This window comes from Acipenser ruthenus, chromosome 1, assembly GCF_902713425.1.
Source record: "Acipenser ruthenus chromosome 1, fAciRut3.2 maternal haplotype, whole genome shotgun sequence".
NCBI classification, from domain to species: Eukaryota; Metazoa; Chordata; class Actinopteri; order Acipenseriformes; family Acipenseridae; genus Acipenser; species Acipenser ruthenus.
Window position 1 is genome coordinate 15,566,699 of NC_081189.1, and position 17,664 is coordinate 15,584,362.

The window sequence follows — 17,664 nt, forward strand, 5'->3', positions numbered from 1 at the left end:
AAAGAACAGATTTAACATCCCATCATGAAGCAATTTGTGGTTCTGGCATTGCCATGCCAACCTCAGAATATGCACCGCCAGCTGGTGGTGGAGAAAACCTGAATACGCCATCCCTCATTAGAAGGACGTTAATCCCTGTACGATGCTGGGGTGAAGGACAACCGACAAATATTTTAGAAGTGCTCCTCTATTGAACACAATGTGTCCCTTGACTGCTGGTAAAGTACTAAACTATCTTGAAGTTCTACAAGGTGCTATTGAAATGACACTTAAGGACAGAACACAGCATGAATCACATCATATACATGTATTAGTTATTGGCCATCAGGGAATACACACATACATATAGAAATATACTGTGAGTTCAGGAATGCAAATCTGATTTTTCTTTTTTTTGTGAGAAATTGTTTTGGTGTTTTAAAATTATGAAGAAACATCTCAGAACCTTGAGTTAACGGCACCAACCTGAGCCTGATATTGTTCTTGTTGTATACCACAGACATGCATTTCATCTTGACATCACAACGGAGTGATTAAGCAAGGAATCAATGCAGGGCTTTAATTCTCCAATAAATCAATGAAAGAAAATATTGGTTGGAATGTTTATCATATGTCAATAACTAATTATTATAAAAAAATAAATAAATTATTAACTTACCAAACATTCAAGCAAACGAGCAGGACGGGCAATGATGATCAGAATCTTTTTAACAAGTTCTTTAATAAACGCAACCTCCCCACTTTCTGATCTCTCGTGAGACTGCGAAAAAAGAAACAACTTTAAATCAAGAAACTAGACATTTTTATTTGCAATACAATGTTACGACATGGAAATGCAGACATATGAATTACCTTAAGGACTGTGTACCCATATCACCAATTGTATTACATAAATATATATATTTTTTAAAGGTAAGCAGAGCCGCATGCTATTCAGCCGACGAAATCTTCCAAGATTCTAAACGTGTGTGATGACGTTGTGTGATGTTGAGAACTTACTGGTATTTCCGAGGTTAAAAAAGGTTTAATAAGTTTTTTGTTGCACCGTTACATACCTGTACTTTACTAATACCATTACTCACTGTAATATCAGGAACATTTAAGTTGGTTGTAGTATAAATTTCACTGCTGTGTTTCTTACCTTGATTATTGAGTTATATATTATTTTAATGCTGCTATGCATAACACTCTCAACACTCATGAACAGTGATATATCCACGAGGATAAGAATGCTTTGTATTGCGTTGCTATGCAACCCTCTATTTTGAAAATAGAATGTGCACACAGCAGATCTACTAACTGGTAACAATATTACTTCACTTCAGAAACTACATAAAACAGGGGATCTCAGGTAAGATATACCAGCAACTTGTTTGAGGGGGAGCTTTGTTATTTAAAGATAACTGTGGTTTATTTGTGCAGGCAACGGTGCAAACAATGCTAAACCTTAGCAGAATATATTTTATTTTACATGGTAGTAAATTGAATTGTATGATTTATTACTTTAGCAGAAAAATACATCATGCATATCATCTTCTAAGAGTGTCCTGGAAGCACGCGCGCGCGCACACACACACACACACACACACACACACACACACACACACACACACACACACACACACACACACACACACACACACACACACACACACACACACTCTCAGTTAGAAACTGGAATTATAAATCAGATGCACTTTGGCCCAGTGGAGATACAAAGATCCAGGAGTACGGTGATTTTGCACACCAGCAGAGCCAGTGACTCACTGTGTGACCTGTGGCTTGCCACTTAATCTCCTGATACCCAAGTCCTGACAAGTAACTACAGTTGTTAAAGCTAGCACAGCTGAACAGAAAATGTCATTGCCAGTTGCCCCTTGAAAGCTAACCATCTTCAACGTGACTTTAACAAAAAAGTTATTTTTGTATTGTGTGCCTTTAAAACGACCAAGAACTAAAAGCGTAAGGGCAAAGACTTTTCTCGTCATGTTCTTTACATAGTCCGGAATGCGCTCACTGTGCTGCACAGTTCAAATACTCAGATCATTACACTGGTTGCTAATGTATTTGTTGCTGGTTTGGTCTACGCTAATGCAACCTTTAAAATCTTAAAATGTTGTTAAAGCTTCCATTAAGGTCTGCAGATGCGCATGCACATACCACTGCATCAAATGCCTTCATACAGCACAGACAACGCAGTACATTGTAAACTATATATCCTGCTGCCAATGCTGACTTAACTGAAAGGAAGAGAAGGGGGAAAAAAGCTTTTATTTGAAATGGACCTTGATCCTTGAAAAGCTAAGACTGGCAGTTAAATTGAGCTTCTCAACTCGCAGGGAATTGCTTCTGGTGTGTATCCGCTGTAGCAATCTCGAAGTGACCAACAACAGCAGAGGAGGCGACTAAAAGCTGAATTTCATAGTAAGATCAAAGAACAAATACATCAAACAGAATGCACCACTCTGACTTTCAGCAACGGGGGTATCCTGGTTTTTCACAGCAGTTGTTTCAGAAGAACTGCAATTATGAGAAGAATCTCTCCGGAAGATTAATATTTCTAACCCCCCTTAAACACTGCAGAAAGGGTGTCCCATCTACTCCCCCATTTTAGACAGCGGCTTTAGCTAAAAATCAAGCAAGTTTAAAAAATCATTATTTTATCCATCCGCATCTTTCTGTTACACACTTATCTATTTAAACCTGTATTTAGAATTGTCTTGGAGTTAATTGAATTAAAAATAACAAGAGGTTTGTCACTTTTTTTTTTTGTTCTGTTTTAAGATTGTCTTAGAAATGTGTATTTAATTATTTAGCATACACAGATGGCTGTCAAAAGAATGTTAGTTTAAATTTGTGTTGCTTGAGTGGAATTTTGTAAATAAACAAGCTGTTTCATTGCTCGGTGCATTTATAGCACAAACACTGCAGTATGAACACTTTGATGACTGGCAGTTTGGCATTTTATTTTTCTGCTCTTCTTTTCAGTGACGGTTATTCCATGATAAATATATTTATTTATATCTATCTAATAAATATCTCCTACTTCAGTGTGAAAAATATAAATATGTTAAATCACTTATTTTAGACGAAGGGAGCATGAGAGGGGGAAAAAAAAGTATAATTTGTGTGCTTTGAATTCATGTTTTAAGTGTCATGATTGGCCCTTATTCAGTTACAACTGCCTCTCAAATGTATGTATTTTTTTCAGATTGACATATTACCCACAGAATATCTAATGGCTGTCAGGTTATCATGCTAATTCCAGTCTTTTGGGAGGTATTCCTAATTGTGCCAGGAGGAACTGGGATATAATATATATATTTTTGCTGTGTGATAATAACGCAATTCCACAGTCCACTTTACCATGCATTGCTTTACAGAAAGAAACCATTACACTTATTACAATACCCATAAAAAGCAAACAAACTCGCAACTGTGATCTGAGACAACTCTCACTTTCTTTTAACTCTTTGCAGATGTGTGGCAATAGCCTCTCTATCAGTCTGAAAAAAATCGTTGCAAGGATCCAATTTAAAATCGTCATAAGCACCCTCTAACAAACGAGCTATTCCATTTCTTTCTGACCGCTGGGGGTTGACAGTCATAAAATATCAAACTGTCTACAAATGTCATGCTATCAGTGGACCATTTTGGTAAAGAGCATTAAATCTGGAATTAGGATTTACATAGCAGTCTGCAAAAGATGGATGTCTGCTTATATGCAGCTTTTTAAAAACAGGCTACCCAAAAGAAAAAGGGATTTTAAAAGTGTGTAAGCAGACTGAGCAGTCACCTCAATAGCATTAGCTTTGACCCAGTTTCACTGCAGACTGGGACTGAGAAATGAAGCGTTTAAGTCACTTGACCAAGGTCACATAGCGAGTCAGCGTCTGAGCTGGGATTTTTTGCTCCAACCAGTATGTCAAACTGCCACGCTGATGTTAATGAGGCTAAAGATACTGTGATGGAACTCAAGCTTATAAGTTATTCGCATTTGGTCACAGCACGGCGGTGCTTACCTCTTGAAACAGCTTTTCTAATTTCTCCTGCAGCTCAAAGAAGTAGCGTGAGGTGATGAGGCCCTGGCGGGACTTATCCAGGCAGTCTCGAGCCAGCTCAATGATCTGATGGTGGGCAAAGCTGAGGACTCCATCTGCCAGGGGGAGAACGCTCTCCGGGGAGCTGCTTCTGATGATTTCCTGAATTCTCTCTTCCATTTGAGCGGTGGCCTAATTGAAAAAATAAATAAAAACACAATGGATGGAAATTAAACCCCACAGCAAAACCCATTACCAACCTAAGGGCACTAAATAACAATCGCTTTTTACTGTAACCATCATATTCCTTTTATTTAACTTTAAACAAGAAAACGGGCTCATGAAAAATTGGAAATTAAATTCTGCTTAAAAGGAGCAATAAATACATACATCTTTTTATCAAGTATAATATCAAGGTTTTTTTTTTTTTTTGTATCAATCCGAATATCTTCATGTCAACCACAGGACGCAAACTACATACATGCTATTGTCACTGATAATACAATATCACTTTACATGACTGGTCTTGCAGACACCAAATTTGTCCTATGACATTACAATCCTTTTATAGCAATGCATGCTCCAGCTCTAAATTCCCTGATGTGGCCACACTGTTAGATAGAAAGGAATGCTTCTCACCTTAGGAAACCTTTCTTTGTAGACATGGTTCATCATAATGATTTCATTATCACAGCAGGATGAAGATCGTCCAGGGCTAGAAACACACACAAAAATGGATTCAACAAATACACACATTCTTTACCAAGGATGAACGCAGTGTTAAAACAAGCATGCAGACGCCCTGCTGAGAGATCAGCTCAGTATGTGCAGGTTATGTGCTCTACAGACTAAAGATAACATCTCTCCACTGCTGCCAGTGGGAAGGAGTTGGGATGGAATGGGGTTTATATAGAACATGGTTATGTTGCTTTTTACGCTTATGAATGGAAAATTATTTATAAATACAGTAGATTAATTCTTTTTCATTTTTAGAACAGAATGTAATAGTGTATTTGCATTAGCACTTGCATGGTACAGTACTTCTGCAAGAACGTGAAAGGGTTGTTTTTTTTGCATGAGAGGCTCCATTAGGTTGCACACAAGAATATTTCTGCTTTAACTACTTGTCATTAGTGCTATTGTAAACATTAAGCAGGATTAAGAATAAGCTTTTAAAACTGATTCTCAAACCATGAATTGTTCAGTTCAAAATGTTTCATTCTTTTAAAAATCTTTTTCCGGCATGCAGGTTTAAATAACTTGCTCCAGTCTATTTATAAGTAGCAATTTAAATAAAACCCCTATTTTTGTATTACAGATAATTAACACAGCCTCCAATAAGATATTTTGGACTTGGGCTTTGATGTTAGATTTTGAACCGCCAAGCACTTATTTGATCCAATATACTAATATGTATATGAGCAAAGTTACAATACTTAGTTCTGAAAGAGTTAATAACTATTTTAACACAGACCAATACTCATGGATTGATCCCTTTAAATATAGTATATTATCCTAAATGTACCGCTGTTGACTTCAGCAATACATCTCAAATAGGTTTAAAAAAACATTTTATTAATCTAGATTTTAATTTACCTTTTGAAAATGTTTCATCAAATGTCCACCTCTTAAAAATGAAATACGGTGGATTTAACTGATCAAGCAAACTACACCCTGTTCTTGGCACCAGTTCACTTTGCAAGGTGTACAGTATAGAACTTATTTTTTGAAAATCTAATTTATTCATCCTTTCACATACCTGAGGCTCCTGGATCGTGGCCGCATTGGTACCGCCCCCTGTCTGTCATCACTGGTAATGCTTTCTGTGCAGAAATGTTTGGAGAGGAAATGCAACTCGTCAGGCGTTGGCTGAAACGGCAATTGGTGCAGCTTCTCCTGTGATGAACAGGATGACTGGGAATGAAATGAAGACATTTGAAAAACAAAAAAATTAATTTACATTACTGGCTGGTTTCGCAGACCCTGATTAGCACTAATCCTGAACTACCAAATGCGACCTTAGGAAAGGTAGTTCAAGACTAGTGTTAACTGGGGTCTGTGAAACCAGCTACACATATTCATTTATACTGTTATACCGTGGGGCTATACTGTTCATAAAGAATTAGCATGACAGTAAATGCATATGACAAAAGGCATGTTAGTGCATAATAAATATAGCCAAAGTGTAGGGAATCGTATTGGAATCTTTAATCTCATGATGCAACAGACTTCATTTTTACATTTCAGAACAGCAAAGCGCACCAAACACATGCATGCACGTGTGAGGGCAGGAGAAAGCACAGCTACTTTCAATTGATTTAGAGCCTGTTCATGAAGTTAAAAAGCCTATCAAACAACAACAAGCTCTTTCTCCCAAACACTGCTATTATTTTGGTCTGCCTGGAAAAAAAAAAACACCATTTAAAATACTGAACACTTTACTGTAGAGGCAATGTTTTCAAGTACAAGAACTCGACTTGATAGGTCGATACTTTACAACACGATACACCTTAGTGTATCGTGATACAAGCTTGAAATGAGTAGCTTACAACAGACAAAAACATGAAATAAATGACTTAATAATAAAAAGTTAAAAAATTGAGAAAAACATGAATAATAATAATAATAATTTTTTTTTGGTTTTTCTAGTCCGTCAAGTAGAGATGAGTTTTTCATTAGTATCGCGATATGTATCGTATCGTGGCTTGTGTATCGCGATACGTACTGTATCGTGACCTTGGTGTATCGTCTCACCCCTGCTGCCAACACAAGCGTGTGTTATCTCATGAGTCCTGATTGAAGAGTCATTTTAAATCGGGTTTACTGGTTTAAAATTGTTTACCACTTGTGGCACTTAAAGACGAAAGCTGACGACAGTCACACTAGATAATTGACTCACTACTGATAAGTATGCTCTGTGTGAAAACAATCGGCATTATAGTTACTTAGTCCCAGCTGGTTTTTTATGAAGTCTTCAGCCCCATGAGCATCAATTACTTCAATCCCTGAGCATGTTTTTATCTGGAACTTTTTTTTTTATTACGTTTTTTAATGCAGCCCAGAGGAGACACAACCCTAGCTGCTGAGCAGTAAAAATTACCACACAGTCTCAGGGCAGGTTATATCTCATCCGTAATCTACAAAGGGAAGTATATAGCAAGCACAGTCTGAAAAGATTTACTGTATGGTGAAATTACAATAAATGCTATTGAGACTAGTATTTGTTTTTATAGATACCGGTAATCGTTCTAGAAAAACTAATAGGCCTGAACAAGTTGGGACTGTTTCACCAGAATTACTGTTGTACTTTGACACCTCGAGGACTAAACAAATTCAATGTAGTACAAATCAAAATGTCTAGATGCACTGAACAGAAGCTGGATGGTCTGAATGTTTTTTTCCCCCCACACAGTCTTGGCTAATTAAAACAGATTTTTTGCCATCTCCTGGAGTGTGCAATTTTGCATTTACAAGAAACATATCAGAGGACACTATTATGAGTGGGCAGGCTGGCTCCACTGTCACTGCTAGTAGCCAGAAAACTGTTCTCCCTGAAACTCATCTTGTTGAAAACATGAGATTCAGTCTGATCCAAATTCCCATTAGCATCTGGTGTGCTAGAAGCCGTGTAGATCACCTTGTCTTGAGGAGTCCACAAAATATGCCAAACATTTGGCATACATGATTTATTATTATTAATAGGTTTTTAAATTAAACATTTTGTACAGTCCGATTAGGTTTGAGTTTGTACACTTCCTACTGTATAATGAGAAAGTTGTCCTTGAATTTACTTGCACTGCAGGGATTTGATATAGTGCATCAAACACGGCTGTGCCGTAGTTCGAGAGAGGCTTCCTAAAGCAATTTGTCAGTGAATCAAGATTTTAAAACACAATCTGTCATCGGTGACAGGTGTCCATGTGGCTTTGCTGCCTCACAGAGCAACATTACAAAAACATTTACTCCATCAGGATCCTTACATTATGCCAACATGTATCAATAAAAACAGACCTTGCTGTGTCACAAACTCTTAAACAATTTAACTGAATCTGATTTTTTACAAAAAAACTATTATTGTGCATTAAAGTGCTTCATAGCAGATTTTCACTCCCTATGCCCCCCAGTGATTCTAGATATTGCAGACTTTGGCATATTAATAATGGTCCCACTTTTGTGTGATAGAGAGATTTTGAATTTCAGTTCTTTTTAATGGGTATCCAGGTGTTAAAGAACATCTAAATGAATTACTTTCTTAAAAGTAGGAAGCAGTCAATTGAAATCGCCTTGAGCCAGTGTTCTAATCATGGAATCTCCAAGCTTCCCAAACAGCTCCCTCCCTACTTACCAAGAGCAGCTGAATGTTCTATTACTCTGTGTACTCTATGGAATTAGAAAATAGATTAGATACGTCAATATCTAAAATAGAGTTTAGCTACGTCAGCATTCAGGGGTCTTTAGGAGTACAGGTATTTTATTCCAAACAGGCTAAAAAACAGTCAGGTCAAATTTAATTTTGTATTTTTTTTCTTTTTTTTTTATTCACTTACTATTTGCCTGGTGCGCAAATTATAATTACCACCTAAAATCTCAGCAGAGGCTGTGAAGGTTGCCTATTATGTGAACTTAAAAGCAATATAAAATTTTAAAAATACATATTTTACATCTGAATAGAACCATCCCGTCCTTCGGATGAGACTTAAAACCGAGATCCTATTGTAAGTGACTGCAGCAGCAGCTGTGATGCATAGTTCACCCCCAAGTCTCTGAGTTGCTATGGATAAAAGCGCCTGCTAAATGACTAAATAATAATAATGCCTGGACTGAAATGCCTCAGAGGACTGACACTAGCTGTTTTTAATCAGGATTTATACAAAGTGATTTGATGCACACATTAATTAAAGTAAATGTCAAACTCACTGAAAGAGTGGAGCTTGGTGTGTTGGTTCCGTAACCCGAGGAGGGAAGAGATGCCAAAGACCAGCGTCGCCCATCAGACCTGAACAAAGAGACAGGCGCTATCTTAACTCTCTACACAAACACAGCAGTGTAGAAGACATCATGATGGACTGCAAAAAGGTAAACCGCACAGAAAAATCCAATACTAGCTATTAACATAACAATAACAATTAAATAAGTCTGTGTGCAGACTTTCAAATTATGTTTTATTATTGCAGCTACTGTAGTAGAATGTGTTCTAGTGCTGCACATTTTTATAGTTAAACCAACCTGTCGTCCGACAGAAATAAAACTACATCACCCCATCCTTAATTAAAATGATTAAATAAATAGTATTGAAAAGCATTGGCTTGGGATATAATATTGCGTTGATTTAATAACGTGTGCAAAACAAATACATATAGAATAAATTCTACAAATACAGTGCTCCCCCTTCATAACGCTATAGTGGGGAGCCATAGTTACAAGACCGTGCTATTTGTGTTCCGCTTTATAACGAGTATAAAAGAGCTACTGTAATGGAATTATGGAGCAAATGGGAGCCACGACCCTACCATGTTATAACAGATTCCGCACTATAACGAGGCTCGTTATAACGGGTGAGCACTGTATTTACTTAGACACACAAACATACCAGATAAAACACAAAAGGTTAATGAAAAAAAAACGGCAATAACTCAAAAAAGAGTTGCATTCAACGTCTTTTTTAAAGGGGCACTGCACAATAAATCACAAATACATCAAAGGCAGAAACAGATGAGATATCAAATGTACTGAGGGACCACACTGAATTTACCTGTCTGCTCTGTGGCCATAACTGAAGAAAATCATCAAATCAGTCACGTCAAAAAGAAAAAAAATAAACAGAATAAAACAAAACAAAACAAAGGACAATATAATTCTAAGGCGTTCTGTGGGCTCTAAACGAGTCTTTCATGTATCTGCTTTCCAAGAGCCGCAGCAGTGCTATAGGAGATCTATTTCTGAGGTTCTGACTAACTCATACATGTACTAAACAAAAATATCCAACAGAACAGCCCATCATCTTTTTGTAAATGCATCCTGATACATGGTTTCTTTCACAGGTTCTTGGCAGCAGGCAATGCTACATGGATAACTTGAATATAAGAATATGAAGGCTAATACCGTTATCAAATTTGTTTTATTGAACCTCACTGCTGTACGTAATCTATATATAGTCTCTCATTGGCTTCCTGAAGCTGTGTAACTCCCTGTAGTATATTTGCAGTTCCATTTAAAAATTGAGGTGGGCTCTTTGGGTTTTGAGGGCAGAACGAAATGTTAGGAGTATGGGAATGAAGTCATCTACTTTTTGGTGTTCCACACCAGTAATGGGTCATTCACAAAACTGAAGGACCCTCCTCTAATCACATTTTCATTAGATTGTTTTTGTTTCAGGTTACACACACACACACACGCACACACACGGTGCAATTTCACAATAATCTACAGATGAGCATCATAGCCATGGTCTGTATGTACCAAATATTTAAAGATATAGATAAGAAAGATAATTCGAACACACACACACACACACACACACACCTTGATTTAACATGTTTTGTTTCCCATATCTACCCCTCTCTGTATTTCCACTATACTTTCATTACCTTTTATCAGGGCTGTAACCACCTAATAAAAATACATATCCAGTGTATTTACTATGACCGTTTACTTAAGTTGGTTTATGATCTGATCTGGAGGCTATTATCAGTTAATACAGGATTATTTTGTCACTTCAGATTTTGTGTCTTAAAATCACCCCTCCTCCCCTGTCGTATAATTGTATTTAATGTTAGCATGTGAATTGGAAATGAAGCACTGAAACAGCTTTGTTTATATGAATGTATTCCCCAGTCTTGGGAACATGCTTTGCATCGGCCCTCTGAAGCAATCTGGCAGCCTCAGTTTGGGTATTGAGGTAATAACAGAATCTTCTTGTTTTGTAAATGCTGGTTAAAATTGTTAACCAAAAGATTTATACTTTAATGTGAGTTACCACTTTTAAATGCATCCTGTATAAAGGGTTATGTCACCACTTTGAACAGATGCTTGTGTAAGCAATCAAATGGGTTATGCAACAAGCTACATGTGTGCTAGCTAAATCCTACTGCACTCGGAGAATATTAAATTCCATCAACAATATGAAACACCTGGAAGGTTTACAAGTAAAATTAAAAAATGTAATTATACCTTCGTGCAAAGGAGAAATGGGCTGAGGCGCTCGGAGAGAAATTTCTCGGACTGTCTTGAGGGCTGGCTCCTTAAGGAAAAAAGAAAGAGGAAGAAAAATATTAGGAGACAAAGAAATCGCAGCATTACCCTTTCAATAAAACTAGATACTGTGCTTGATTTCAAATCCCTTCTGTGGAAAGAGAAGTGATTTTGGGCACACAGTTCGAGATTACCTCTCTTACCCCTTGTCCACTTTATCCTCCCCCCCTGCTTTATGTGTGTGTTTCACTGATTCAAACATAGTGAAACAGCAGCATTTTTTTATGTAAAGTATTTTTAGGATGAACATAAAACCTGCTTTGATTGTAAAAAGTGATCTACGTGACATTCCACTGAACAGTTAAATAATGGATGTCCCCACCAACCTCCCTCCCCACAGCTGTCGACAGGACAAGTTTCAGAAAAAAGCCATTTAAAATCTTTTTTTCCCCAGATGCGGTTTACTCGAGGCAGAGGACAAAGAAAAACAACTTTTGCTGGTAAGAGAATTGTCCTTGAAAAACCTGTTGTTTACTGACCTGCTTACAACAAAAAACTGTATTAGGTGCTGCTCCACAGGGACATTGGAAGTCATTTTTGGTTGCTAACTAGTCAAAAGGAATACATAAAATTTGAATATGAAGTATTATATTTGTTTTAACTGCATTTGCATACAGCAATATACACTATATATACATTTTTCACTGATATTTCATACATTGTGCTAGTTTAAATAAACTTGGAAGTCCATCATTAACACCTGATTTTAAACTCTTACCACTCAACACTAACGAGCTTGAGTTCAATGATTTATGGCTGTTGAAAGCACATTTATTAATCATTAGTAAAGCTGTCTCCTTGGCCTGCTGAATGAACACATAGCTAGCTGAAGGCTATGAGTTGAAAGAACTTCACTAAAAGCAATGGTTTACGAACAGAACAGGTACTCCCCAGGTGCTTGTTGAACCTCTCGGTCTGAAGACTGTGAAGTACACTCTCTGGACTGCACGCCATTACCTGACAGACAACACCATTTTTTTTAGGGTTCACTTGCAACAAAGTTGGAAACTATATTGATACATAAGACATGCACATTATTTAACAGAATGGTGAAGCAACTCACCAGAACAGGAAACATCCAATTTTTTTTTTTTGCACAAACCACCCACCGATCCATCGTAGTAGAGCAAACTTAACACTGCAAATTACAGTTTACCAATTGTGACCAACGCTTACTACCGTGCACACCACCAGATGGCAGATTCAAATAAATGTTTACTTAATTAAATATGTCTGCTAAAACTGTATCTCATTTACAGTAACTCGTTATAGCATCTACAATGTAACTGCAGCAACTTGGAGAACAACAAAGGCGGCATTCTAATCAGTTACAGTATTTATCATTCTTATATGCCCCTTAAGTTTAAGAACAAGTAAACTTTTAATGATAAGCATTTGCTGTCTCTCAGTTTTAAAACTATGGTTCACAACATAACACAGTGGAACGATCACAGTACGACCATGCAGTAATTGTAGGGCAGTATTGCCATGTGTGAAATCTTTAACAATAAAGCCGAAACGAATATGCTTTTACTTGCTTCGAAATCATTTCAGACTGGTTAATAGACTAGCAAGCACTAGCAAAATCAGCTCAGTTTTATAAGGTGCAAAACGTTTTGCTTTGTTTCTGGAGTTTGCGATACCTGCACGATGTCTGCATTAATAGTCGTATCTACAATGTATCGACAATAACAATCAACCATTTTGTTACAGACTTTCAACAAGTCTGACACAAACAATTTTTACTACTTAAATTAGACCCAAAAATGCTTAACATAAAAAAGATCAGTCCTACCACAGTAGCAGGCTGTTTACACTGCCTCAGGGTTTCTGATCGCATTAATTCCACATTTTTTAAATCCATTGATGGAAATGTCCTACTTTTAATATTTTCAAGCAAATTGGCTTCACTGCCATTCTCATATCCACTTTGATATGACACATTATTTCTCTTCTCCAGCGCTTCTTTATTCTGTTCTGTATACGAGTAATGTTTGCAACCCTTTGATTGGTGGAAGTATTATTGGCGATCCAATCAAAATAGCCAGTAAAGCCCAAATAAAGTATCTGCCCGTTATACGGTATAGCCTAGGTTCAGATGTGCTCTGTAAATAAAAAAATAAATACATACATAAATAAATAAAAACCCTGAACCTTCTAACCCCCCCCCCCCCCCCGATACAGTATGTGCCCCCCAGTTTGAGAACCACTGTAATAGAGTACCACGAATATGCATGTCTGCATCCCGTTCCCATTCTGTGTATCCCGTGAACGCAAGACAAAATATTTTTGTTATTGATACTTTTGTTATTGATAAGGAATCTCCGACACAACGATTAGTCTCCCACAAGCCTCTGTATCTCTTCCTACTGAGACTCCCATAAATCATTGCAAAATCCAAGGATGTCACAAAAAAGATCAAATGCTCCATCGAACTAAACAAACCAAATGAAGCGTGGTTCTGTCATAAGAGTGCAAATCACTACAATCAAGATATTGTTGACTACATTATTAACCTTTTCAACAGCCTTTGTTCTACTAAACATGACAGGGCGGTGTTAATAGCCACAGAAACATTAAATGATAAGACATGCAGTACCAAGTTATCAGTTAGGGATTAGAAAGCGTCAACAAAAAGAATACAAGCCTAGATACTAACCAAGTGTAAATAATAAGTCAAAACGGGCGTTTTTACAATTCAGAGTTTCCTTTGAAACTACAACAGGGCATATTAAAACCTCATGCTACAATATTCATGAGGATTGCCTTTAGAACAGTCTTGGATCATTATTGAAAGGCTCTTCTCTGCCCCGGTTCCATTGAAATTCATCACATCACTGCACTTGGCTTCACGCAATCCCCAAGATAGAAGGAACCTTCTTCAGCTGTCAGTATCCCTGACTCTGTTTGCCCCTTTATCTATCACGACTAAATTAAGTTCTTTTTTACTTCAGACATGGCTGCACCTCAGGGCATTGGAAAACTCAAAGCGGTCAGTCTTCTTTTTTCTGTTCTGCCTCCGTCAAAGCCAACAACAGAAAGTTCAATACATATCTGAATAGAGTACAAATTAGTGCCTAATAGCAACTGGTCTAAATTATAGTTAATTTAAATCACATGTCTGCTTGAATTCACTGTGCTTCAATTCAATTGAAAAAAAAAAACACACACAAATATAAAACGCTGTTTTGTTTTAATCAAGCTATTGCCCTGTTCTGAGAAAACCCAGCCAGAGCAGGAGGACGGCTTAACTTACCAGCTCCCAGTTCTGGTTATTAGATATACCTAGTTGACAAGTGTTACTAAAAAATTATCAGGTGTCAGCTCTCAAATGATCAAAGTTATTGCAGGAGTTATCCAACCTGTAATAAGTCCCACCTGAATCTGTATGTCTTCAATTGATTGAGAAAATAAGAAAATTTGCAAATGAGGGGGAGGCCATTAAGCCCATCTATGCTTGTCCAGTTCCTAGTAACTGATTAATGTTAAAACTTTGTGAAGTTGGATCGTAAAGGATTCAAGTAATTCAGCCTCAACATGACTAGGTAACCTATTCCATACTATCACCACTCTGTGTAAAGATGTGTCGCCATCCCTCTGTCCTAAGCCTATCTCAGCTTAAATTTTCAACGGAGTTCTCTGGTCCTAGTTTCTGTGCCTAAAGAATTGGTTAGAGTTAACCATGATAACTAAGATTTTAAATACTTCAAATCATGTCCCCCCTAATTCTTCTTCGTTCTAGGCTAAATAGGTTTTGTTCAGTCAGCTTCTCACCACAGATCATTCCTTTAAGCCCTGGAATAAATCTGGCTGCTCTCGTTGGGCGAGTTATCCCTTAATGTTTGGTACTGTGGTGACCAGAATTGAGCACAGTACTCCAAGTGAGGTCTCGCCAGTGCATTATACAACCTTGCTTGCTTCTCTGCAGTGGCTGGTTGCTGATAGCAATGAGTCTATTACAACTCTAAGGCCTTTCTCTAAATCTTTTTGGAATTCCTGGGTTTCTGAAAGCATGTCGGCAGCTACCCCAAGCTTCGTGTCGTCTACAAATTTGATCTAATTCAATCTAAGTGATTGAAGTAAGGTTAGAAACAAGTGTGCAAACATGGAGCCCTGCGGTACCCCAGTTAGAGAACTCCCCTCTTACACGTACTCTCTGCTTCCTACGTTTTAACCAATTATGTATCCACTTGAATGTAGTTCCTTGTATTCCCAAATATTGCAATTTCAGGATTAGTCTTTCGTGTGGCACTTTGTCAAAGGCTTTTTGAGAGTTCAAGTATACTGTGTCATAGGCTGTTTTTGTGTCCATCCTTTCAGTGACTTCTTCGAATAAGTCGAATAAGAGGTTAGTCAAACAAGGCTGCCCTTTTCTGCATCCATGTTGACTGTCTCCTATGACACCGTTGCTTTATAGTTTAATCAATGGCCCCATTACTGGCTCTTTAGTACACTTCTCAATTACATACAGTAGTACCAAGCTTAGGTTGGATTTTCTCAGGTCACACTTTTTTCTAGGAATACTTGTAAACACACCTGAATGACTGAATCTTTTATAAAAGATACATTTTCATCTATGCACACTGAACAAATAATCTGTACATATTTTCTATTCCTCAGCAAAATGTCTTTACAAAAGCTTAACCTTGTAACAAAAGCAGCCGACTGGTGCACTTACAAAACCACGTGACTTTTACAAGAACCAATGAAGCAACCTGCTTGTATTCCTCATCCATTCATGATACGTTATTAGACACCTGAATTATCAAACATGGTTCTCCTTTCTATAAAATAAATACTCCACTGTATCAGCAGTAAAAGTGATATGGGAGTGCAAACATACAGTACCAGACATAGATTCCCTCTCACCAGACAGTATAGTTGATGTGACACTGTATTTTTCAGTTTGTGGTTGTGCCCTGAAGTACAAATATCCACTGTATAGTAAAGTGTTTGCACCATATAGAAAGCAACTTTGCTACAAACTACAGTTAATCTGGCATTCTACCATTAACTTCATAGTTTTAAATACATGTTTTTATTAGAATTATTTTACAGCATGCAATTTATTATCTTCAGCTCTTACAACTCTCAGAAATGAGACACCACCAAAACAGAGAAAAAAAAACAAACAAAAAAAAAACAGCTTGGTTCCCAAAAGTAAACACTCAGTAATCTTCTGAAAGCAAGTGGAGTTAATGCTGTACGTGCCCTTCGTCTCTTCCAGCAACGCTCTGAGCTCTCATCCACCCATCTGCAAACCAATACCTGGGAGACACTAAATGGAAAACCTGCTTCCTCAAATTCTCTGTCCATATGCGCAGTGCTTGCGTATTGCTAGACCCCCACTGTTCCTTGGGATCACTTCTGGCAGCTGAGCATTTCAGACCTGGGGTGTTTCCTGCACTACAGTGATTAGGGCTGATGTTTCTTCCCTGATAAAGTAAATCCAACTGCTGGTCTTGCATTAAGCAGGTAATTAACTCATCCGCCTTGGGGAATAGACAGTTAATGAGCATACAAAAACAATGCTGCCCTCTGTGACAACAAACAGGGGGGCACATTTAAGAGGTGTGCAGATCAACAGGGCCAAATTATAACTTGATGAATTGGAATCCTTTATAAGCTTTTGATAAAATGTTCCAAAAACTGTACAGGCTAATCGATCATAAGCTCTGCAAACAAGACTGAGGTTCACCTGGTGTGGAATATATAAAGAGTATTAATTCAATATTGCAGTGTCATTACCTGTAAATAACAGGGCACTTAACTGGTGATGGCACTTAATGAAAGAGTTATTTACAGGTAATGACCAATGCGGACGGCAACTGCTTTTATAAAATGAAAAAAAAAACAAAAAAAAAAACATTATTCACGAGGATATTTAAAAATGTGTTTTTAGGTAATATGTTGTACTGCAGCCTGTTGCTTGAAATCCACATTGACTTTTAACGTGAGTTTCGAGATTCTAACATCCTGTTAGCCTGTTCGTGTCTGAGACGACGCATAACATTTATAATGAGCTATTCTTCTATCTGAGGAATTCTAGAAAGGGGTATCCAAGAGTAAAAATGCATTTGATTTGCTGTACGCCGGTGCTGGAGCTCAAAACCAGTCTTATTTGGATGCTCTATTATCTCTTAAAACAGTCTTACTCATACAGTACATTGGAAACCAATCACCTCTGACAGGTGAAACGCAGCATGATAAATGGGTTCAAAATGAGTGGCGCTCTGGGTTTTGCTTTAATCTTCGTCCTTTGTCCTAATGTTCTGGCTAATGTGACTATGGGGCTATAAATCATCAAATATAAAAAGACTACATGCCACAGAAAACACACCACCTTCTTAAATAAAACTAGGCCACGCTGCCC

At 37.5% G+C, this 17,664-nt stretch overlaps 1 protein-coding gene across 8 annotated transcripts in view; it reads right to left on the minus strand.

Annotated features, from left to right (window-relative positions):
- LOC117403880 (microtubule-associated serine/threonine-protein kinase 3-like) overlaps positions 1-17,664 on the minus strand; it is a 161,063-nt gene that overhangs the window by 25,435 nt on the left and 117,964 nt on the right. For 7 of the 8 annotated variants that reach the window (XM_059008096.1, XM_059007965.1, XM_059007901.1 and 4 more), the window contains 6 exons: positions 11,211-11,280; positions 8,958-9,036; positions 5,800-5,954; positions 4,680-4,755; positions 4,023-4,232; positions 659-760 (listed from right to left, as the gene is read on the minus strand). In XM_059008096.1, coding sequence (XP_058864079.1) covers positions 659-760; positions 4,023-4,232; positions 4,680-4,755; positions 5,800-5,954; positions 8,958-9,036; positions 11,211-11,280 — 692 coding nt within the window. The remainder of the gene's footprint in view (positions 1-658; positions 761-4,022; positions 4,233-4,679; positions 4,756-5,799; positions 5,955-8,957; positions 9,037-11,210; positions 11,281-17,664) is intronic. The other variant, XM_059008034.1, reaches the window with a different exon arrangement.